Below are 25,733 nucleotides of genomic sequence, written 5' to 3'. Positions count from 1 at the left end.
AAGCGCAAATTAAACACGAGTACTTTCAACCATCTATTAATATTTTCAAAATGGTATTAACAAGTTTTCTAGGGATTGTTTCCTTCTGAAAACATTATTGTTTGGGCATCTTCCATGGAAACAACGATGGTGATTACTTGACAATGATGATTGTTGCCTGCTGACGGATGATTTTCGATGATGGTGATGATGACGGTGATGATGATGATGTTGATGCCGACGATGTTGTTGCATAAATATATAAAATATTCTGATGAATGCAATGATTGATGACAATAGTCGAATATGATGACAGACGGGCGACAATTATCCCACTTACAATAACCTAATTAAGACAACTTATTTTTTTCCCTTTTCAAGAACCAAATCCCTGTCACGACAAATAAACCAAAACGCATCTCCAAAGAAAACCCTGCTTGCTTCTGATCACATCTTACAATACCAGAACAGACGGGAATTCTAGACAAAGTTCATTTTCTCCATAACGCTAATCCTCTTTGGCAGATGTTATTAAGATACAACGAGTGCTGATAAATCACGTAAAAATGAAAATAATACACATCTTCGATGGAACGGAAAGCCGTATTTTTCCACCTAGCCATCAAAGAGCGCTGGAACAATAAAAACATCATCTTCCGTAGAATCTCGTCGGACATTTGGCGAGTCACGGAAAGATTTAAACAGAAATACGATCATTACAAAGCTGATATAATCTCCGTACGTGCAATACAACTATGTTATGAGGTCTTCCTTTCATTCGCTTGTATTGAAAAATGTAGTAATCACCAAATTGCTCACGAGATGCTGAAGAGGTATCACGCAAGCTTGTCCGAATCATTGATCATCTGGTGATGTACTTGAGAAATATCGGACCTGACTATAGCAGTGTATAGTTTCCCATCTCGATCGTTATGCTAAGGTGAGGCGCAATTCATTTGGGCCATCTGATTTTTATTGCTTTTCCATCCAATCTAGTTTTTTGTGTTGAATCATTACTAATGGCAACTGCTCTAACTAGAGAAATCAATTAATATTTGTGCAATTAAAGAAAAGTGCAAACTATTTAAAATACATTTTTTTCAGATTAGAAGGTAATTGATTGAGCAAAGATTGGGCGTTCATATGGCACCACTGAGGGTTGTTTGAAAGCAGAGCGTGGATATCCACAAAACATAAAATTAAAACAGGGTGTTCAAGAAAACTAAGTTTACTTACACTCAAGAAGATATTATTGATTCCAGTTTAAAGAAATACTCCAGCACTATCACGGATCAGGACACATATAATGGAATTCACACATTGACAAATCTGGGGAATCGAACCTTCGGCTTGAAGCGTGCAAACGCTTTCACCACGGAGCGCTACCACGTGTTCAAGTGGAACTACAAAGGTGTTGTAATGGTAGAGTTTGGGGTGTCCATGTGGCATTATTGGCATGTTATTGATCATAAAACACTGCACAGCTGTTCATGTTGAACTACATAGGTGTTTGTTTAACAACTGGAACGTCCATGAAGAACGAAATCAGTATTCGGGTGTTCATGAAGCATTTTCTGGGTTTTTCTGCAGCTATCCGGGTATTTTCTGAGTTAATTATACCTTATTTATGAAAATATACCTGACCGTGCTAACGAACCAAACGATTTGCATAGAAAGATAATAATTTGTGCATTTGATTTGTCGGGAGTGCATAGTACCTAATTGTATTTTTAAAAAAAGCATAAAAATAGAAAAACATTCAACAGACACGCATGAAAACAATGCTTTTTTCAGGTGTCCTCTGAGGTGATATTGTTTTATATGTGTTATTGCCAAAAAGGGTTTGATGAATATTTAGTCATTCCATTTTGTAATTTTGACGTTGCCGTAATACTGTCAAAAAGGGTTCGACCAATATTCACTCACTGCATTTTGTAATTTACAACCCATGCTTCGGTTTTCTCTCCGCTCAAAAGCGGTTAGAGCACACTGTTTCGATCCTCTGGCATCTCATACTAAAACATTGAACAGATAGTACTTGTTGCTACTCAGCCTTTCGCTCGACATAAGGCAAAACAAGGACTGGCCGGAGTGGACTCAGTTGTATGTGTCCTTCTGGACGATCCATCTTAATGGCGATCCATCATGCGGCAAGCACCACAATACCGGTGTAAGTAATACCATCTGCCCAACACACCTGCATGCACATCACTTCCAATTCATTTTCACCCACATTCCGTCTTACTTACAACCTGACGTGTTGTTGAATTTTGCCTTCTGAGGATATATTAAATCTTGCCATCTTACGGGGTATGTAGACAGATAGGGGCATACTATGTCTTGGTCTCATGTGTAGACAGATGGGGACATATTATGCTTCACTTCCTCACGAGGTACAGAGATTGGACATACCGTATTTCGACACCTCATGTCTGACAGACAGATGAAGATCTGTTCTACCTTGTCACCTCACGAGGTGAAACCAAATGAAAGCATATTGTATTCACGCTGCACAGAGTGCGGAAAAAGCCTGGTGGTTCGAACTTTTGGCATCTCATACTAAAATACTGAAAAGATGGTATATTTTGCTACTCAGCCTTTCTCTCGACATAAGGGGAAAACAAGGATTGGTCGGATTGGACCCAGTCGGATTGGAAAGTGATGTTTGCAGTGAAACTATAAAGTAAACCAAATACAATGAAGTTAAGATTGCCAATACAAACAAAAAATTGACTTGAAACAATGATCGTTTATTAAACAGCTTTTATCCTCAGTTGAAAAAATTATGAGGATTCACTATCTTAATTTCACTTTATGCCATTTATATATTTGTTCAAAGTGAAACTCATAGGTACATTTTCCCTGCTAACAGACTATAGTGGCGATCTGTCGTTGTACGGCAAGCTCAAGAATACCAGCGTAAGACAGGACGAATATCATGTGTCCAACACATGTCCATGCACATCACTTCCGATTAGCGCAAAGGTCGTTTCCACCCACATTCCGTGTCACCTGCAACATGAGCCGTTGCTGAATGTTACCTTCTGTCTCATGTGTTACTTTAAAGACAGATGGGAACATATTATATTCCCTCAAGGGGTACAGAGATAGGACTTGATACGTTGTTCACTGGTCCCTTCTGGCTCAGGGAACATAAACAAACATACCTCAACCTATGGTCCCCGAGGGACAAGGGAACAACGTATACATCTTTCCAAAACTCTCAATGTTAATTTTGAACTGTTTGAAGCATGGGTATCGGATCACAAACTTCAGCTAACCTGTGTGAATCAAACGATTCGAATCTTGCGTCGTGCTGTTTTTCCCCATAGGTACAGTCTTGGTAAAGTCCCCCGATGTAATTCCCCTTCTTGATATTCATTCGCAAAACATCATTTTGTCCGTCTCCTTTTCATGACATACACTGGTCTCCACTCAGAACGTCCTTTGCTCCATGTGAAATTGTTGCGGGCTATTCAATTAGACTTATCAGAGAGATTATTTTTAAACAGCGACTCCGGGAAGGGATTGTTTCCGTTCTTGACTGCAGCTGGTTTACGGAGACGTTCGGCGCTTTCTTTAAGTTGCGTAACTGTCACAACATGAGTGTCAACGGATTGATGCGTGTGATGAGAGCGAACGGGCGATTGAGCGAGTGAGTTTGAGCAATGGCATCCATATAAGTCTATATCTGTTGTTTTTCCTCATCACATATACCCTCATTGTTTACATTGTTTACATTATTGGATCTGTCTCTGTGTGTGTATCTGTCTCTCTCTCTCGCTCTCTCATCTTTCATCGTTCCCTTCACCGTCTATCATTTTCACTGTTTCTTTCTCTTAGTTTTTCTCTCTTTCCTTCTTTGTTACTCTCGCCCCGTCTTCTCCCATTTCTCTCCGTTCTCTACTTCATCCCTTCTCTACTTCATCCCGTTTCTCAGTTTTCCTGTAAAATCCCACACCCTCCATGTCTTCCTCTTTCTCACCACCTTCTATATCTGTCTGTCTGTCAATCTCTCTCCCCCTCTCTGTCCCCTCTCTCTCACCCTCACTCTCACTCTCTCCCGCACTCTCTCTCCCTCTCTCCCTCTTTGCCTCTCGCTTTCCCTCTTCTCCTCCCCTTCTCTGTGTCAACTTGTTTGTTTCTCTATTGATTTCTCTCTTACTTTCTTCCTCGTCTCCTCCTCCTTTGTACATTCCCAGTCTCACTGTTTTACGTTGTTTTTGTCTCCTCTTTCTCTCTGATACTGTCGATCCCCCACCCACCCATCCAAACACCCACCCCAACTGTTTCACTCTCTCTCTCTCTTCCATCCTCATCTCTATCTCTTTCTCTCCCTCCCTGTCTCTCTCTCACACACCACTCGACACGCACATCCGACCTGGTTTAAATCATGCTGTTCAGTCGTTCAAATGCACGTTATTTCCCCTTACGCACGCGCTTCATCTATATTTACTAACGTAATACGAAAGAGCCCATGCCAAACAAATAAAAATAAAATAAAATAAAATAAAAACCAAAGAAAACAACAACGCAAAAAGAAAAGTCGCAAAAAATACCCAGCAAACAACCACAAATAAGATAAGATAATTGTCTTTATGTCAACAATGAATGGAAAAAGCTACCAGCTGTGTCAATAACACGTGGACACGGGGTCCGTGGTGAGTTGAGTGGCTATTGTCTTTGATCCAGTTGTGTCAACATTATGTCAGTAAGGCACAAGAACAATGACAATGAACAAAGTAAATTCATAATAAGGTTCACATGTGTCAACACCATTGGCGTGGCATAGTTGTGAGGTGGGCATCATCGTTCTCATGCTGGCTCACGGATGATAGGGTATGTTTCTAAGTGAAAACTCATTTGTCCACATGTTTAACAATGGTGGGTGGGGTAAGGATATCGTGTTGCGAACACAATGAAGGACTTGCGTCAGCGTTGGCAACTGATATAACAGATGTTATATTCAATCCATCTGTATTAACAAAGATGTGGGGCATCGACATGTGTTCCACCACTATGTAAGGCTTGTAAGGACATGCATTTGCCACACAGCCGACAACAGACACCTACCATCCACTCGTGGGAAGTCTCAATTTCTGAGCTAAAAAAAATGACACAGCCAGGACTGAAACGTCAAGTTTCTGAAGTGTCCATTCCTGGGAAGAAGTTTAAACATCTAGTTATAACTTTCACAAGAGAAGAACTGCTGAAGAAAGTGGACAAGGATGGGATACTCATCCCAGAAGACACCAATCGCTGCGAAGTCAGTGAATTTTTCGCTGCGTATGTTAATGAGAATTGTTTCCCATCAGGAGGTGGAAATTAAGGACAACACGTTGTGGAAGGTGGTTCTCTTCGAAGCTGTGAAGAAGGATGATGCCCGATGCTTCGAAATCCTTCTGAATGACCAATACACAGATGCTCGGGACATATCCACTCATTTAATCTTCAGAGGACAGGCCAAATCGCAGAATAATAGAACATTCAACAAAATCCAGTTTTTCAACTGCACTGAAGATGGCACTAATGAGGAAGAAGAGGAAGGGGAAGGCGAGGAAGCGAGTACCCAATCCCAGGATGCAAACCAAGCAGTGAACCAGACATCATCGTAGGTGAGTGATATTTAATGCTATGAAAGGAACATATATTTTTCGGTTATAGACAGCCGAGAATATTATTAACATGTCTAACCAATATGCTATTATGCTCAGAATAAATCAAAATTCACACGAGAGACCTGGCTCCGACTGTCTTAGAGGAGATACGATAAATAAATCATTTAAAAAGTGGACTCTGAACAACCCGACATCTGAATTATCTGACAATGTTTAATTTCCGAAACATTTTTAAACAGAGGGCAAGACATTGGATTATCCAACATTCTGCACAAACCTACTTTTTTTCATTCGGCCCCATAACTGTCAGATAGTGTACCCAAAGCTAAAGTGTTAACTGAAACATATTTTGTGAGGCACATGTGGAAGAGCAGAATGTAGAGAACCTTGTAATATATCCATTGTAGTGAAGTGAATAAGCACCTGATACCAGATAACTAAATTAGCTGTATACAACTACATACATGTGTATGTGGGTATCATCTGTAAGTTTGGATGAGTAAATAATTTTGTCTGATAAATGTCTTCTATTTGATCTTACGAACGAAGAACACTCTCTTTCATAATAACATTAAGGTTTTCCTGAGGTTTGCTTTCTACTTGAATAATCTACAGATCTTGATCTTGGATTATCATTATTATTTTTGGTTGATCTTATTAAATCTATTGATAATACTTCCTTGTCAAAGTTATGATTTCTTTGATGAAATGTTTGACATTATGGAAAACCAATGCACAACAGCTAGGTATATTCTATACTATATTGTGAAAAATATTTTATTTCAGGTGTTGTGCAAGACAAGATCTCGACTCAGAAGCACCAATCAGCTGATACAGAAAAAAACAACTTTCATCAACATTCGCACCTATTATCAAGCTGTTACAAATAGAACATTATTACAAATGGAACATTATTACAATTATTGGTATTATTAATCTTTGCTCATGTATTAACTATAATATTCTATTAAATATTCATTGCTACTCCAATACCTCATCTAACGATATGTATGCTTATCCCATGAGAACCAGTAGAGAATCACAAAGTGCGAATATCTGGATTGTCTAAACCCAAGAAAAATACTGTTTCAAGTGCTATTGAATGGAACCATCTCTCAAGTCATCACATTATGACAAGATGAACTTCATATGAACTCTGTGCTTCAACCACCATGTAATGCAAATGCAACGTGTATTACAAATGAAACAGTATTACTATTATTGTTATTATTAATCTATGTATCTACATTAACCAAGTGATTCTATTAAATATTCATTGCTACTCAGTCTTTGACTTTTTCTCATCAAACTATAATGCTCTTATCCCATATGTACCAGCACGGAATCACAAAGTGCTGATATCTGTGCCTTCACCCAAGGAAAAAAAAGTGTTTCAAGTGCTGGTGAATGAATCAATCTCATACGTCATCACACTTGTTTTGTCATGCTTCAACCACCCTACACACGTGTATTATTAAAAAAATGAAACATTATCATTACCCATTAAATGACGCATTGGTGCTGTATATATTTCTGATATATTGCTGCTTCATAAACATATTACCTAATGTGAATATTTTTGAGGAGTGAATATCAGTCGGAAATAAACAAAAAAAACAAATAAAAAACACATGCGATCGGCTGAGCAACGAGAAACGCAGCAATTATACATAATGCCCTAAAACAATCGACACAACATGTAGCGACCAAATGTCACACATGGGAGTTTATGGGAAGGCTGGGAAATGAGGACCTAAGCTCCTGTTATACATGCTAGGAAATCATTTAACACCTCATCATGAAACTATTACAGAATAAACATAAGGTAACATCTTGCAACCTACCTTTACACATGTTCATACTCCCTCCGGAAATTAGTAATCACAAACAGTGTCTTCGCAGCTAAACACTTTTCACAAAGCATTTTTATGTCCTGCACAGAAAGAAGAAGAATGTCCTGGTTGACTGGTTTGAAACGGACAGAGTTCCATTAACCCTATCCAATGAAACAGTGTGTCGTCCACTGTTCTTTGCAGTGGACAACAATATGCTAAATCCGTGTGCGTCCGTTGATAGATTTTCAGGTCATCGAGATAATTTATCAAAACGTCCGTCAAAGAAGAAGATTCAATTGTAATTCGCCTTGAAGTAAAATTTCAAAATTTCCTGTATTATCAGTGTACGTAATCTCTGCTACATTTGCCATTCTCCCTCGGCAACACTGCTTGAATTGAGAAATAAAACTTTGGGAAAGTACAATGTCCTTGTAGTGAATAACATATAGGACTAACGCAAATACATTTAAAACAGAAATACAGTGTTTGTTGCTTTCAGGACATGACCCCTCTCAAATGCCGTGCCAAACGCATACACACAGAGAAGGGACCTTGTTTTTGCTGCTTTCAGCTCGCTGACCCATTTCCGACCTCCAATCCAGGCTGCAAATGTCTCACATGTGGTGTTCAGGTTTTAGAAAGAAATATACTCTTCATTTTTAAAAATGGTAACATCTATTCCATGTTTTCCATTGTGTGTGTGTCTGTGTGTGTGTCTGTGTGTGTGTGTTTGTGTGTGTGTGTGTGTGTGTGTTTGTGTGTGTGTGTGTGTGTGTGTGTGTGTGTGTGTGTGTCTGTGTGTGTGTGTGTGTGTGTGTGTGTGTGTGTGTGTGTGTGTGTGTGTGTGTGTGTTTGTGTGTGTGTGTAGTGTAGCTGATGATGAGCCTTACTGGCCTGACTGTGCGAGGGTCACTCGAACCCTCTCTGCTGCATTTTACCATTTTTATCTGTAAAACAGAATAATAATAACAACAAAAACACAACATTAAGACCACGTTTCTATTTTTTAAAATAATAAAAGCAAAGTCTAAAATGGCTATGTGAAATGCTTGATTTGGATTGGTTAATCAGTAAATGAAATAAATGTAAATATATCATCAATTTCGATTGAAAATGCGTCTGTTAAATCATTATCTTCATGAATCTGAATTTCGAAATTTCCAGCTGGATGAAATGTGAAGTTTTGCATTTCCAAAACAATGCACACGCGTACGCAAGAAATGATGCAGTCCGAGAAGTGAAATAAAACCTTGGGTGTGAAGCCTTTATGTAACACAAAACGTTTCTTAAAGTGAATAACATGTGTGAATACAGTGGGTGCAATGCAGCTGGACAGAAAGTCTTTGTTTTCCTGCTTTCAGTTTGCTGACCCCTTTTACACCTTCAACCAGTGTGCAAGTGTGTCTCATGTGGTGTTCAGATAATGGAATAATATACTAATACGTACTTTACAATGAGCATGACTTGTCGGTGTAGCCTGACCTCTACACCATTTATCCTTCATGATCACTAGTAATATGTGATGACCAGATTCCTATGGGGAGTGAGTCAGAAGACGGTGGTGCTTCGTGTGGTTAGTGTACGCACATGTCGATGTTCAGCTATAAATAAGACAGCCGCCATCTCATACACCCATCACAGGTAAATACGAAAGAGCCCATACCAAACAAATATAATTAAAATAAAATAAAAACCGAGCAAAACAACAACAAACCAGTAAGAAAAGTTGAAAAACAAATACCCAACAAACAACCACAAATAAGATAAGGTAAAATAAATAAAATAAAAAAACATCATCAAAACAAAATTAATAAAACAAACGAAGAAAACAACAAACAACCACAAATGGAATAAAATAAAGAAGAAACGAACCCAAAATATAATGGTACAATGCAAGAAAAATAGGGTACTGTTTGTTTTGGGAATGTACTTCACATGCAACTTCACAACGGGGTCATCAGCATCACCTACGTCGTCACATCTCCCATCATCATCCTGTAACGTATGTTCTCATGTGACCGTTCACGTGACAACAAGGTATGTCCATATTACGGTAAGGTTCTCGTTATGACAAGCTGAGATGTACATAATACATAAACCATCAATCACACTTATCATTTCACCATACACACTTTCATAATGTATTTCCAGTCATTAATCCCCACCGTTATTTAATACAAACATGTGAGTGAGTTTAGTTTTACGCCGCTGTTAGCAATATTCCAGCAATATCACAGCGGGGGACACCAGAAATGGTCATCACACATTGTATCCATGTGGGGAATCCAAACTGAATCTTCGGCCTGACGAGTGAACGCTTGAACCACTAGGCTACCCCAACGCCCCACAAACGCGTTAGAAAGGGCACGTAAGAAGGCAGCATGGAATAATACGGTTTCAAACGCAGAAAGAGTCTTAAACCGTTTACATGTATAACACACTGAGATAGGAAAATTAAATGGAGAGAAAGAAAAACACGAAAAAGCCAGAATCAAACGAATAGAAGCAAAATAAAACAAAACCGAGAGAGAGAGAGTCTAAAACCGATTATAACAAACTGAGATAACGTAAATGGATGTCACAAATTGATCCCTATAATGAATATAGGTCACATATTGAACACTTATGAGAAATCGTACCTTTTTCCTCAGCATGCCTAGCCACTGATGAACGCGTTCGACTGGCACTGACCTAATCAGAAATACATGGTTACCGTTCTTGTTTGCGGATGTGGGTTTGTTAACTGAAAAATAGAAGCTGGGTGTTCAAAGAGTCAGGGAGCCGATATTGTATATTTTCGTCAAATGTACGTGTGAGTGTGTCGGTGGCCTGTGGGCATAGGGAATGGGGTGTGAGTGTTCGTGTGTGCGTGTGCGTGTGCGTGTGCGCGTGTGTTCGTGTGCGTATGTGTTTGTGTGTGTGCGGGAGGGGATGTAATAGTGACGGGCGCTGGGACGTTTCTTCAAGTGTAGACAGGGCTTCATTTATGTGTACACTGAACGATCTAATATTTACTAGTAGAAACTTTTTGCACATTTTCAATATTAACGGGTTTTTTTTCCAGCAATATTCCAATATTCTGTAAAGTCAGGGTCGTTGCGGTAGTTTAGTGGTTCAAGCGTTCGCTCGTCACACTGAAGATCCGGGATCGATTTCCATTTCTGGTGTCCCATCCCTCTGCTTCCTCCTTGATATTGCTGGAATATTGCTAAATGCGGCCTAAACCTAAATTCACTCACTCGTTTGAAGCCGGTCAGTGATTAAAGGCATTTGAATTTGATGGTCAGCGCCCACGAGGGTCGTTCAGTTCAATTGTCCGGTTCGACGGCGGAAGCATGTCCTTGATTCAATTCCAATATTCCAAGATTTCCTTCGTAACATAACTGACACAAGACTGTCTCTAAACCAAGTCCTTTTGTACCACATTAATCCTCTACCAGGAACTTCAAAGAGCAAAAGAAGACTCTCTGTCTGGCGCTGGGAGACTGCGCATTGCTCACTTCCGGGATATCGGGGCCAGTGATTTAAAACCAGCGATAAACTGTCACGTGGATCTATCTACAGTCTCTTATTTACAGAGATGTCCTTGGTACTTCCGTTTTTGGATCCAAAATTCGGGAAACGTTCGAAAATGATTCTCCGGAATTCTTTTAGTTGGCACAAGATAAGTGTGAGGACAGTGAAAGAAGATAAAAGAGAAATATGGAGAGGATTCCAACAGTGCAGAAAGAGAAAATAGATATAAACACTCTAAAAAGTGGGGAATCATGAAAGCATCATGTTGAAACCCAGGTTTAGAACACAAATAGGCGGCACTGAGCATATGGACGAACGTTTATATCAAGAAAGAACTGACCTCCCGGCAGCCGAACACGGCAATAAACATGATGGCTCGAAAGTAAAATTGCTCCGCATCAGTGCCCCTTTAACTAATTTGCATGTACTTTTGTTCTTACCTCATGTTGAGTGGTTATAGTTACATTGTAGTTACTACTTTGGTTTTGGTTCTGTCCATGTGTGACATGGGTTTGCCCTTTTGAGAAGGCATTTGTCTACTGCTGTAACATTTGTACACATTACACAAATCTCAAATCTTCTCATACTCCCCACCACCTCCTTCATGCAACTGTTACTTTTTAATGGTGAGACTGTATGTACCATAATTTGCTGTTTCAACTGTCAACACTTGTCATACTGGAGAAATCGCAGCTGCTGGTGGCAAATTATAGATATATTTGATTATAGTTGTGCATATACATGCTGTATATATAGAAACATATGTGTACTCTGGATTTATGTTTATAGATGCCAGTGTGATTGCCAGTGACTATTGTAAGAGTTTGTCACCTTTGGCAGCAAGTTTGCTCCATTCTCCCGGAGTCCCAGACCAGGCACCTTGTGAAATGTCACAATCAAGGTTCTTATGAATTCACTACATTGACTTATTATTTGAAGACTACAAAAACACTAGTAGCAACAACTGCAGAAACTATACTTCCCTCTGTTTCACAACTATAATAATGGTTAAACAACTTCTGCTGTGTTTTATTAGTCTCATGAATGCATGAATTGTTTTCTAGCACTCTTTATTTCAGGTGCATAAAAAATTATACCTTTCTGATTTGTTATTACAGTAATATGATTCACATATAATTTACACATTTATCACTAATTTCAGCTTCAGCAAAGGACAAAGAGAATTTGTGGATGAGAATGAAACTGGTGAAGATTATGACCCAAATGTCAGTGATACAAGGTATGTACAGACTTTATCTTTGTTAGAAAAACAACCAAACACTAAGAGGTATTATGCTGGTCTCACAGTATCACTATCCATGTTATAATACCATACTGTCCGTGAACCAGACCCAGTGTCAACATATTTTGCTGCAACAATTTTCCATGACTCAGTGTCTGAATTGTATCACACTATTACGAAAGGACCATGCTGTGACTAAATTTTACTAGCTGAAGGACAGGAATTTCTCCCCCAAAACTTGCAAATGAAATCTCATGTCTATCATTTTCGGGGCTACATTTGGAGATGACTTCGAGATGTCAACAGTTGAAGAAGATCTTCTCAATTTGCCACTGCCAGATGACGACGATGATGACGATGTTGAGGAGGATGAAACTTCAGAGCCACTACTTGACCTCATCTCCTCACGAAAGTATATTTGTTACCTGGATCCCATCATGGATTTAGTAAAACAGAAAGCTGGTGACACTTGTACAAGGCCACGTTGTGATGCACCACTGACCTTCACAGACAAGACCCATGGTACAGCTTTAGTGATTAGATGGAAATGTACTTCTGGACATTCATGTGGATCCTGGGCCTCTCAACCAAGAATGAAGCAGATGTTTTGTGGCAATCTGCAGTTGGCAACTAGTATCCTCTTCAGTGGCAACTCATACAAGAAGATAGGCCTTCTAACCAAGTTCCTAAACCTTGGATGTATTAGTGAACCAACTTTCTACCAGGTATGTTTTGTTGACAACAAAACTCTGAAGATCTCACATAACATAAACTTGTATTATTTAGTATACATGTATTATGAAAGAGCATCTCCTGAAATATCGTCTTAAATATGCAATGCTTATACAATGTATTTTAGGTCCAAAGATTGTATGCAGCACCAGCAGTGGATATGTTTTGGAAATCAATGCAGACACAGCTCCTTTCAGAGAAGGTTAGACAGCAACAGGATGTCCGGATTGCTGGTGATGGGAGGAATGATTCCCCTGGCCATTCTGCCCAGTTCTGCACCTATTCCTTTTCGGATATGGACACAGATGCAATATTACATCTCGAAGTAGTCGATGTTCGCCAGTCAACTTCCAGTGTGGCAATGGAGAAGGATGCATTTAAGCTTGGACTTGACTTCCTTATTTCAAAAGTAAAGGTCACTGAAGTTGTGACTGATCAGAGTTCAATGATAACCAAACTCATGAGTAAGTATTACAAAGATTATGCTAATCTATTTCAGATATATGCAGATTACTGAATGATTGTTCACAGCCAGCTGGTTGTATATCAAATGGCAATATCTGATATAGGTTCAAAAATTGTTCTAGGTTTACATTTTATGACTGTTTATTACACTGTACTTTGATTTGACATATTTGTTGTGAAGTTTATTCAGGAAAAGATATGAGAAATCTCTTTTCACAAAGATAGACCAAAAATATTGTCTTGTACCCCATGACACCATTTAAAGCATTTGCATTTGCATTCCCATATCTTCAATTCGCAGGAACCACCCCAGAATACCAGGCCATTGACCACCAGTATGACATCTGGCATGTGGCAAAGAACCTTGAAAAGCGTCTAATTGCTGTCAGTGGGCTACATATATTGTATTAGTTTTACTAGTAAACCAAGACACTATAAATGCCTTTAAAAAATAATTGCAAATACAATCCTGACCACACAGATCGTCTCCTGCTTATGCATTTTGTTTATTTGTACTTCAGTCTTGCAAGCCAAAATCTGTGCTGAGACAATGGATTGCACCCATCAAGAACCACTTCTGGTGGAGTGCTCAGGTCTGCAAAGGACACACCATCAAAATGAAGGTAATAATCTGTTAAATATATGTCAAATGTACCCTATAATATAAACCTACAGGGTGATTGTCACCATATGTTAGATATAGCTGCTTTTCCTGGACTGATCACATTTAAGTGCTCCCATGTTTTACTTTCTGTTAGTAAGCCGTTGACCATTGCTCTCGGTATTACTTCTCTCCACCCAAGGGTATCAGGTCTTACGTTCCCAACCATAACAATAGAGTAGTGCTTTATGCTATATGTAAATGTCCTTAAAATACATCTGTCGTGGATCATGAGATAACAAATTAATCTATAAAATGGCAATTTTGTCCCCAGGAAATCTGGATTAGAGTCCTGTCCCATGTGTGCAACATACATGAATGGCACATTGCAGGACACACAGATGGCAAGTGTTCCCATGCCCCTATCAACCAGACAGAGGATACAAAACCACCATGGTTAAACAAAAAGAGTCCTGAAATGGACACCCTTCGACAGATTGTCACAGACCCAAAGTTTCTGGCCAAGTTCCATTACTTCCGCAAATTCAGGTATACCTAAATTTGACACCCAGTAATCCCTGTCTGTACATATTCTTAATGCCATTGTCATCAGTCATTTTAGAGATCACTGCCTTTTTCAGGACTTTCCAAGGTAGCCTAATGTTAGGTAAATGTTTTCATGTTTCAGACATACCGGTGCACTGGAATCCTTCAACAGTCACATTTTGATGTACTCACCAAAACGTCACTCTTACCAGTAAGTACATCAGCTGTGTATTTTGTTTTCATGAAATGAATAGGCTTTTGTTTCATGTTTTAATGTAAACAATTATTTCAGTTTTTGATGACCCTGTCCAAAAGGCTCTTATCATATTTATCCTTCAGGTTTACAGGCTATCGTGCAAGGAAACAATTGGCAATTGATCACAACCACCATCTCCATCGACCCGATCAGAGAACTAGTGATGGGGGAAACAATGTAAGCATGCTACGACGATTGACTACATATCAGACAAGCATATTTTATAATAGTCATATATGGCAGGGCAGTTTCATTTCACCCTCAGTGAGTGAGCGAGAGCCACCAGGGTTTTGCCATGGAATGTGTTAGACATTATCCAATATCACTCACATATTTCCTTACTTCTATTATTATTACATTGTAGATACACTGGTGTGTACAGTAAGAGGACCCAGCGCTGGAGACCAAAGACTGCCAAAGTCGAGAAGAACTATTCCTACAGATGGGACCTACAGATGTTGGCCTTCAAGAAACGACAACATGAGCAGAGTGGTGGTCTGAAAAGAAGAACACCAATGGCCGATGACGATCCCAGGCATATATCATCGACAACTGCAAAGAGTCCCTGTCCCCCAATGCCAGAACTATTGAATCAGTGTGTCACACGATCCCAGAAATGAAGAGTTCTCCACCCAGATAGATATGTACAAAAAGGTCTGGGGACCACCTTGTATTATTTCATTGGAAATGGTTGGCCTTTGTCTCTTGTAAAGTAAATTACATGGTCAAATATATACCCTTGGAAAATGTATTGGCACTCACTTGTAAGCTCATCATGTAACTAGCAAGCAGTGATTTCATAGACTGTTATCGTTCAAAGAGAGCGTTGAGAGATGACCAAATTTTGCTTGGCCAGAGGGTGAATTTTCATGATTTGTAGTATCTTTTCAACTCAGTTTTTCCAATCTTAGTGAAGTTTGGTTTAACTCTTGGTGTAAATCTTCTTCATAAAAATGCAGATAGGCTGTTGTTTTTCCCCTTTAAAAGCCAAGAATATATTTATAAATGAGCGCATTTGTTAAATATCTTGGTTCAAATTTGTCAAAAGACAGCATATTACACTGTGTACATCTTGTCAGCACCAAGAAGTCATAATCTCTACCTAAGAAATGCTCCTTTCCTTTCACAGTCAATATTTAATTCATGTATCTAAAACTTGTGATATTCAGTAGTGTTTTTAATATTTTTTCTCTTGACATCTTTGTAAAGTATATTTGTAAGTATTTTTTGCCTCCATAGTGTATTATCAGTCTTTTTTTCCATTCACACTTTCATCCAATCCAAGTCTACTATTTCAAGTTTTTCTGTGTAATTAATTGATTATCAACTATTGTGTCAAAGTCTACATCAGAATTACTGTCCAAAGTTTCAGTTGCAATTATGGTTGTCATATGGATCCTAACAATCATTTGTTATCTCCTATTGTGGAATGTATTTATGTATACAAAATCATTGGTGTAAGATTATCATTACTGATGTAACTCTTAGCATTTACTTTCACACACGTTTTGAGAGTACATCCATAAAGGTGATATTGTCTGTGTAACTTACCTAATGAATATGGGTGTGACTAAGTATGACATGACAATGTGTCAATGTGTTGCGCAATGTATACTGAAAATATATCCATCTCTACCCATGTAACTGTGTTGTCTTGTGTTTTTACTATCATCCCATGTTTTGACACTACACCCATAAAGGTGACACGGTATATGCAACATTCTTAATGAATATACACAGGTGTGTAAGATTTATGAGACTACCTTCATTGTCAGTAATTGCTCATGAGGTATATGTGGCATGAATACACACAGGTGTGTCACATCCTGTTTATTGTCAGTCACTTGTATGTCTGTTGTTTGCTAATCAGCTTGTTGTAACATTATCGGTTTTCACGCTAGTCAAGGATAAACAAACAAATAACTTTCAACGAAATAATTTTTCAGACACCGATTCATAAAACAAATAAAGACAGCATATTAAATATATACAAAATATAAAACAAATTCCAGATATATACAAACTATACACAAAACATTTTACAATATACCAAACTGTTTGTTTTTTTTACATTTCTTTGTAACCTGTGTAGATACCTGTATGATCTGGGTACCTCCTACGTATTGCTAGGACAACACATGATGGCACCACTCGCCGGTTTCCCTGACCCAGTCGGCCAAATCTTTGGAGAGTAAATTGTCTGTATGCCTGGTGTCTGTATGCTGCATTGTTCCTTTCTTGGTCATGGACAAAGAAGTCATTATAATGTGCCATGGCAATGTCTAGAACTGCTGGTGAGATGACCGTAAAAACATTTGGGCCATCGACTGCACACTTGGAAGAGCCAGTCTGCCAGCAGCACTTATTTTCTTGTGCTGATGGCATGGGCCTGCAGTTCCCACACCTACACCATGTTGGTTGGTCGCCAGGCTGTGGCTGTCTTGGGGGATCACGCGGTCTGTAACCCAAGCAGTAGTCTTCAAACGCCCCCTGATCTCGAACCAGCAATTCTGTTACTATAGTCTTAAGCTCGGAAACATCTAAAGACGCAGCAAATTCCTGGAATAGAATAGAGATGTTAAATTAGAGACAAGCGAAAAAAAACCAGGCATGAGTTCCAGTAACCATTTTAGCACGTCTTTTTTATCAACAATACTTCACATCCATTTTAACACATCTTTTGGGTGAACAATACTTCATATTCAAGTCAGTGTACCTTGACTGCCAGGTGGTGTGCCGATGGGCCTTTTGGTGAGCTTGCTGCAGATCCCAGCTCTTGTCTTGTCAGCTCTGTATTGTCAGTCTGTGAATATATGTAAATTATAAATCCTTACCTATCCTAATAAATGCAATTCAAAGAGGTGCTACTTCAATACTGTTTACAGTTTTGTACAGCTTGAAAACTATCAGTAAATACACATAAATAGTACTAATTACCAAAGAACATAAACTGAGCATTCATATGAATAACATTACCTCCACTGGAGCCTGGTCCACCTCAAGCCTTCTTCGTACACGACTTCCAGCTGCTGCTTTCATCTTCCTCTTCTGGGTGGGGTTGAGGAGAAGAGGGGTGTGATCGATGTCACCATCCACATCCTGATATCATATTGACATTTGTTAGATAAAATAATGGCATGCTTCCTTCCATATGAAACTATCAAACAGAATATACTTACGTAATTGAATACTTTAGCAATCACCTGTTACAAGAATTCTTTGGTAAAACTATCATTCAGAAACTCAAAAACATTTCAAATATACGATATTGGCAGCGTTGTCATCGAATTTCAACGGACAATAAATTAATTATGTCCTATATAATGCTTTTCGACATGAAATAAACGAAGACCTGCGTATGTGTATAAACACTCTGTATCTATTGTTGAGGGAATAATTAACAAATATTACGTACATCTCGTGCCATGATGAAGATTTCGCGATCAGCAAAATCACTGGGGTCACCGTGGACAATCCTCGGCTTCGGAGGCTTGCAGTCGGCTTGTTGATGCATGGCACCGTCCAGCCACAGGAGCATAAACTCGTGCATGGTTTCCCGGCGGTGCGACACGGACATAATCCTCTCTTCGACGCACGAGTACAGGTGTTTTTGCAGCTGCATGTGATGTCCTGTGAACTAGCCATGTTGACTGTTCTCCATGTTTGTGGTCTGAGTACATAAGGTTGTAACGAACCAATCAGCGTTCAGATAACAGAAAGGGGATTTCCCCGTCGCCACGGCTCGAGTGACAAGTGACAGCTGCCTAGTCCCGGTGTCTGTCACGGTCGAGAGAGCAAGAACTGCCCGCCCGGCAGCCGAACACGGCAATAAACATGATGGCTCGAAAGTAAAATTGCTCCGCATCAGTGCCCTTTTAAAGGTTTATTTGAAACCCGCTCATACGAGGGAGGGTAAAACCAACCAGGGCTGAGGGCACGTGATCCCCCTGCTACTGATTGGTTTCATATAATCTCAATCAACCTTCAACTTCGGTAAGTTTCGTTTAATTTTCAAATATATTTCAACCAATCACGTCGCAGGACGTGATCACGTGAGATATTTAAAGTCAAGGGTTTCAAATAACCACACCGTATTTACATTTATTTCGTGTTGACAGCTTTACACAGGTAAAGGCGTATTCAAATCAAATCAATTCTAGGGTTGATGCAGCCCGAGTGGAGTGAGGTGTGAATACAGTGGTATCCAGTCCACTGAGCTCTAAAACCCGTTTAACCCATCTAGCTACTGTGTCTTTGGCAACGGGCTTGTGAGGCCGACTATAGCTGAGAAACAATTGAGTGTTCACACCTCTCAGAGGGGCCGTCCTCGCGAGGTATTCTCGAAGCACCGTCACAATACACAATCTTCTGTCTGGCGCGTATGCTGCAATGCACAGTTCTTGTTGATGGCTGCCTACTTTGCTATGTTTCAACAAACTACCTACTCTAAATTTGCAACTATTGTCTGAAAGTGTCATGTTTCGTATGTCCAAGCAATGTACAGTTTGCAGTCTTTGCCCAGTTAAAATTGCTAACAAAGTCACTGCTTTAAGTGTTAAGTCCTTTAAGGTCAGTTTTCGAACAGATGACTTTGAGCGAAGATAATTAAGGACTGTTCCAGTGTCCCACGTGACAGTGTTTCTGGGCAATGCAGGTCTAGCATTGTACACTCCTTTCATGAACCTGTTTATCAAGGGGTGACTACCAATGGTTCCACTATCTAACACAACTACAGACGACAGGGCTGACCTTGCTGTGTTCAGAGCACTATATCCAAGCTGCCGGTCATACAGCTCACACAAGAAATCAAGCACGTCACTTACATCCGGACACAACGAATCAATCTGTCTTTCACTGCAAAACACCATCCACCTGTTGACATAGGTGTCATACTGCTTTCTTGTGTTAGTTCTCCAGGACTGAATGATGATTTGGGTAGCCCTCTGCGAAACTCCTCGCCTTCTGAGAGATCGCCTGACAAGAGAAACGCAGCTAGTGTCATCTTTGTCAGCGGATGAGTCTGGCCGTCGTTGTGTGGCGAAGAATTCTGCGAGCTGGCGGTAGGATCAAAGGCGTCTGAGTGATGAGTCTGAGAAGTCGGGGAAACCATGACTGTGTGCTCCATAGAGGAGCGATCAGGATACCTCTGGCTTGGTCCTCCTCCGTTTTCTTCAGGACAGCGTTGATCACACTGAAAGGCGGGAAAGCATAATAGAAGTACTGTTTCCAGCATGGGATAGAAAAAGCATCAACTGCTAGCGCGTCTGGGTCAGGTTTCCACGAGATATATTTAGGTAATCTATTGTTCAGACGCGATGCAAAGAGATCAGTTTCTGGTGTGCCGCAATGGTAGCATACACCATCAAACATATCAGCTGTAAGGTACCATTCTGTATTGTCTTTGATCAGCCGCGACGCTTTTTCTGCCAAAACATTGAACTTCCCAGGGAGGTGAGCTGCACTTATCCATATATCCCGTGAGATACACCACTCCCACATTTGACGGACTAGACTGTTTAGTAGGGATTTCTTCCCACCCATGTGGTTAATGTACGCAACAGCTGTACTATTGTCGAATAGCAAGCGGATGTGACAGTTCGTTTCACTAACACAGAAAGCAGTGAAAGAGTGTTAAAAACGCAGCTAACAGTTCCAAATAATTTATGTGCTTATCTGCTTCGTCATGTGACCAGTGTCCACCAGTGCTCTGTCCGTCGCGTACCCCTCCCCAGCCTTTCTTTGAAGCATCAGCAGACAGGGTTACGGATGGCGGGTCAACAGATATGGGCTTACTAGCAGTGTGTATATTCCGAATCCACCATGTTAAGTCACGCTTGTCCTCCTCGGTTAATGTTATACACTGGTCATAGTCACCACGCGTCTGTTTTATTACACGTAACTTGTGGTTATCTAACCGTCTGTAAAACAGCGGTCCGAGCTTCACACTCGGGAGACTGGCTACTAAATACCCGATCACCTCTGCTAATTGCCTCATACTTACACTGGGCTGTCGCATCACCTGAATACACGCCTTCTGAATTTTGTCAGCTTTCTCTGTCGTTAATGACACGCTCATAGAAAGAGAATCAATGATGAAACCCAGAAAAACCACTTGTTGACTAGGTTCAAGAACTGACTTCTCTGGGTGTATGACAAAGCCGAGGCGAGTGAAAAGTTCAGCGGTTTCCATAACGAATCGTGAGCATTCTCGATTATTATCACCAGTTATAAAGGAATCGTCAATGAATCCAACGTTCATGTGTCCTTTTGCCCGCAGATGTGAGAAAGGAACCCGCAACAGTTTTGTAAAGTATCTGGGTGCACACGCTAGTCCGTTCGGAAGGCACGTAAACTGGTACAGAGCCCCACCCCAAGTGAACTTAAAGGTCACATGCAACCAAAAAATCAAACATAATTAAAACACATTTATCACTTATTCATGACGTATAATATACATTGCTTCTTTTAAAAAAACAAATAAACAAAATTATAAGCGTACAATCGCGATTCAAAAGTGCAATATTTTGTACTTGGGCTTACTTCCCCCGAAACGAAGCCCTCGGGAGACCGAACCCAGTCATAGCGGATGGATGTGCACTCAAGTGTAACGACGGCCCCTGATTGGCTGTTTCATTTGCTGATATGCTGAGGGTTCATTGTGTGTACAGAAAGGTGATCTGTTTGATGGGCATTTTAGAAGTATGGTCAGTCACATGAAAGTAAGATTCTTTATGGATAACAACTTCTTTTTGTGTACTTGATGCGTCGTTTCAGTATGGATTCATATACTGTTGTCAAACAAAATCATACACACTAAAAGAAGTCGTTATCCAGAAAGAATGTATATAGAGATGCTGGATTTTGAAAATACATGTTCTCTGAATTTCCGCTCGATCCAATCAAAAATCATGTCAGTAAAGATGGTAAACTACTGCGTGGCTGGAATCTGTCATTCGTCCAAGTGCAAAGCAGGACTTGAAACTGACAAGAGTTTGCACCAGTTTCCGTCAGATCCAGTCATCCGAAAAAAAGTGAATGTAGTTTGCTTGCAACCCACAGACATAAAAACATGTCATGTGTATCACACGTGCCTAATTACATAATGTGGCAGAGACGGGGCTCGGGTGCACGAGTCATAAATCAACTCATTTTCTTTATGTCGTATAGTCTGATAGGTGTTAAGTTCAAATTGCACGTGGTCAATGATTGAAGCTGTGTACTGCATGTTGTCTTTAGCAGACAGGCAGGCAGACATATAGGTGTGAATAAACCAGACACTGAGCTTTCTCTGTGACAGAGACTGCTTACCACAATCAACAAGTTTTTTTACGTAACGAGTAGATTATTTACTTGTTTGTGTGCACAACCAAGATTAGACTACTGCTCACGACCTCAGATGCTGGGCATGCATACTGTTTCAAGCTCCGCAAACCTATTCACTGCGCATGCGTTATGGACGCAGCGCAGCACAGCTGTTGAAACCAGTTTTCCCCCCAGCGCTGGGGGGAATTTAGTGAAACGTTTGAACTCCGATTTCGCGGGCTTTTTTTTCATCGCGTTTTTTTCAACTTTATAGGTTGAATTGGCATTTTTGATGATTTGTTTCGGTAAGTGCATACCGAAAGGTACCAGAATCTGCAAAGTTGTATTTTACGTTGCATGTGACCTTTAAGAAATTTCTGATGTGAAGGATGTATCGGCACCGAATAATAAGCGTCCTTTAAGTCAATAGATGCCATGTAGCAGCCTGGTCTGACAAGGGAAATAGCAGAATTTAAACTTTCCATCTTAAAATGCGCATATTCAACATGCTTGTTCAAATGTTTCAAATTCAGAATGAGTCTATAAGTGCCGTTTTTCTTTTTCCGAGTGAAGATTGTGGACACATATTCCCCACGCTCATGGTTGCAAGGCACGATTACAATATGCAACATCAGTTTCCCTATTTCAGTATTTATGATGCGCCTTTCAAATTCATTGAAATTTATCTCTTTTCGTTGCCAAGTCTGAGAGGGAATGCCATCAAAACTGATACGGCAACCATTCACAATCCGTAAGATAACAGGGTCAGAGGTTAGTTTCTCCCACTCATCAGAGTAAAACTGAAGCTGTCCACCTTTAAAATCTCTAGGATCAATGAAAGGACATTCAGAAATGTTCCTCACCTCCTCTAGGCTACTCCGTGATTCTAACATCTCCTCTCCCCGTCCTGTGGCTTCCTGTTCTTGAACGCTGGGGGTCGGTATAAAAAAACTTTCCGTTTTCTTCGTGTCTGGGGGTTGTAGTTTGTGGGTCGATGGTAGTGACCCGATCTTTGATCACGTGGACGTGGCGTGAAGCTCTTTCTGTGATCATTCCGGCCACCGCGGGAAGAGATTTCTGAGCCAAGCTTGTGTGTTGCTGCCACCGTCTTAATGGTGTCGGCAATGTCATCACCAAACAACAGGTTGGACATGGGTGTATTTGGTCCACACAACTGCTTGTATTGTGTATGGAGAACAGGCCGAAGCAATTCTCGGCGTCTCAGGTTCAGTTGTGTATTGGCGTGTGAAATCAAAGCAAGGGCATCCGTTGTTTTTCTCACCACACCCCCAAAGTCGATGCTGTCAACTGACTCTTCTTTGGTTTTGACCTTGTACACAGTATCCAAGACTACTAAGATGGGAATCATGGCTTTGATCAGGGTTCCTTGAAGTCAGATGTTATTAAGATGCGATGCTGATAAATCACGCAAAAATAAAAATAATACACATTTTCGATGGAACTGAAAGAAGCCGTACTTTCCACCTAGCCATCAAAGAGCGCTGGAACAATAAAACATCATCTTCCGTAGAATCTCGTCGGACACTTGGCGAGTCACGGAAAGATTTAAACAGAAATACGATCATTACAAAACTGATATAATCTCCGTACGTGCAATACAACTATGTTATGAGGTCTTCCTTTCATTCGCTTGTATTGAAAAATGTAGTAATCACCAAATTGCTCACGAGATGCTGAAGAGGTATCACGCAAGCTTGTCCGAATCATTGATCATCTGGTGATGTACTTGAGAAATATCGGACCTGGCTATAGCAGTGTATAGTTTCCCATCTCGATCGTTATGCTAAGGTGAGGCGCAATTCATTTGGGCCATCTGATTTTTATTGCTTTTCCATAAAATCTAGTTTTTTGTGGTGAATCATTACTAATGGCAACTGCTCTAACTAGAGAAATCAATTAATATTTGTGCAATTAAAGAAAAGTGCAAACTATTTAAAAGACAATATTTTTCAGATTAGAAGGTAATTGATTGAACTAAGATTGGGCGTTCATGTGGCACCACTGAGGGTTGTTTGAAAGCAGAGTATGAATATCCACGAAGCATAAAATTAAAACACTACACGGGTGTTCAAGACGACTAAGTTCCAGTAGATATTATTTATTCCAGTTTAAAGAAATACTCCAGCACTATCACGGATCAGGACACATATCATGGACTTCACACACTGACCAATGTGGGGAATCGAACTTTCGGCTTGAAGCGTGTGAACGCTTTCACCACGGAGCTGCCACGTGTTCAAGTGGAACTACAAAGGTGTTGTAATGGAAGAGTTTGGGGTGTCCATGTGGCATTATTGGCAAGTTAGTGTTAATAAAACACTGCACAGGTGTTCAAGTTGAACTACATAGGTGTTTATTGAACAGCTGAAACGTCCATGAAGAACGAAATCAGTATTCGGGTGTTCATGAAGCACTTTCTGGGTGTTTCTGTAGCTATCCGGGTATTTTCTGAGTTAATTATACCTTATTTACGAAAATATACCTGACCATGCTAAAGAACCAAATGATATGCATAGAAAGATAATAATTTGTGCTTTGGTTTGTCGGGAGTGCATAGTACCTAATTGTATAAACAATAACATATAAAGTTGAAAAACATTCAACAGATCTAGACACGCATGAAAACAAAGTTTATGAGGTGATATTGCTTTATATGTAATATTGCCAAAAAGGGTTTGAGGAATATTCAATCACTCCATTTTGAAATTTACAATCCATGCTTCGGTTTTCTCTCTGATCAAAATAATGACTTCACTGTCGTTAAGCGGATAGAGCACGGTGGTTCGATCCTCTGGCATCTCATACTGAAACATGGAACAGATAGTACTTGTTGCTACCTTACGGGGTATGTAGGCAGATATGGGCATACTATGTCTTGGTCTCATGTGTTTAAAGAGAGATGGGGACATATTATGCTTCACTTCCTCACGAGGTACAGATATTGGACATATCGTATTTCGACATTTCATGTCTCACAGACAGATGAAGATTTGTTCTACCTTGTCACCTCACGAGGTGAAACCAAATGAAGGCATATTGTATTCACGCTGCACAGAGTACGGATAAAGCCTGGTGGTTCGACCTTCTGGCATCTCATACTAAAATACTGAAAAGATGGTATATTTTGCTACTCACCCTTTCGCTCGAAATAAGGGGAAAACAAGGATTGGTCGGATTGGTCGGATTGGACCCAGTTGTAAAGTGATGTTTGCAGTGAAAACGTGCCAATGAAACTATAAAGTAAACCAAATACAATGAAATTAAGATTGCGAATACAAACAAAAAATTGACTTGAAACAATGATCGTTTATTAAACAGCTTTTGTCCTCAGTTGAAAAAATTATGAGGATTCACTATCTTAATTTCACTTTATGCCATGTATATATTTGTTCAAAGTGAAACTCATCGGTACAGTTTCCCTGCAAACAGACTATAGTGGCGATCTGTCGTCGTACGACAAGCTCAAGAATACCAGCGTAAGACTAATATCATGTGTCCAACACATTTCCATGCACATCACTTCCAGTGGGCTCAAAGGTCGTTTCCACCCACATTCCGTGTCACCTGCAACATGAGCCGTTGCTGAATTTTACCTTCTGAGGAATTATTAAGTCTTGTC

General features: G+C 40.0%; 1 protein-coding gene and 1 pseudogene across 1 annotated transcript; one reads left to right on the top strand and one right to left on the bottom strand.

The window, feature by feature from the left end:
* The first annotated feature begins 12,559 nt into the window (after positions 1 to 12,559).
* Positions 12,560 to 15,382, top strand: LOC137296610 (uncharacterized; annotated as a pseudogene).
* A 1,476-nt stretch (positions 15,383 to 16,858) lies between these two features.
* Positions 16,859 to 18,368, bottom strand: LOC137296609 (uncharacterized). The gene is made up of 4 exons (XM_067828420.1): positions 18,207 to 18,368; positions 17,768 to 17,890; positions 17,508 to 17,594; positions 16,859 to 17,350 (listed from the first exon to the last, which is right to left on the bottom strand). Exons 1-4 carry the CDS (start codon positions 18,366 to 18,368, stop codon positions 16,859 to 16,861), a joined length of 864 nt encoding a protein of 287 aa, XP_067684521.1.
* Positions 18,369 to 25,733: the final 7,365 nt, after the last annotated feature.

This window comes from Haliotis asinina, chromosome 9, assembly GCF_037392515.1.
Source record: "Haliotis asinina isolate JCU_RB_2024 chromosome 9, JCU_Hal_asi_v2, whole genome shotgun sequence".
Taxonomy (NCBI): Eukaryota; Metazoa; Mollusca; class Gastropoda; order Lepetellida; family Haliotidae; genus Haliotis; species Haliotis asinina.
This window is presented reverse-complemented; position numbering and strand designations above follow the sequence as displayed.

What these genes read in the sequence shown, in the direction of transcription:
- LOC137296609 (XM_067828420.1), bottom strand. Translation starts at nt 18,368, where the DNA reads ATGTCCGTGTCGCACCGCCGGGAAACCATGCACGAGTTTATGCTCCTG. An exon ending in TCTTCATCATGGCACGAGAT is followed by an intron (nt 17,891 to 18,206) that starts GTACGTAATATT and finishes ATATGATATCAG; the next exon opens with GATGTGGATGGTGACATCGA. An exon ending in CACACCACCTGGCAGTCAAG is followed by an intron (nt 17,351 to 17,507) that starts GTACACTGACTT and finishes ATTCTATTCCAG; the next exon opens with GAATTTGCTGCGTCTTTAGA.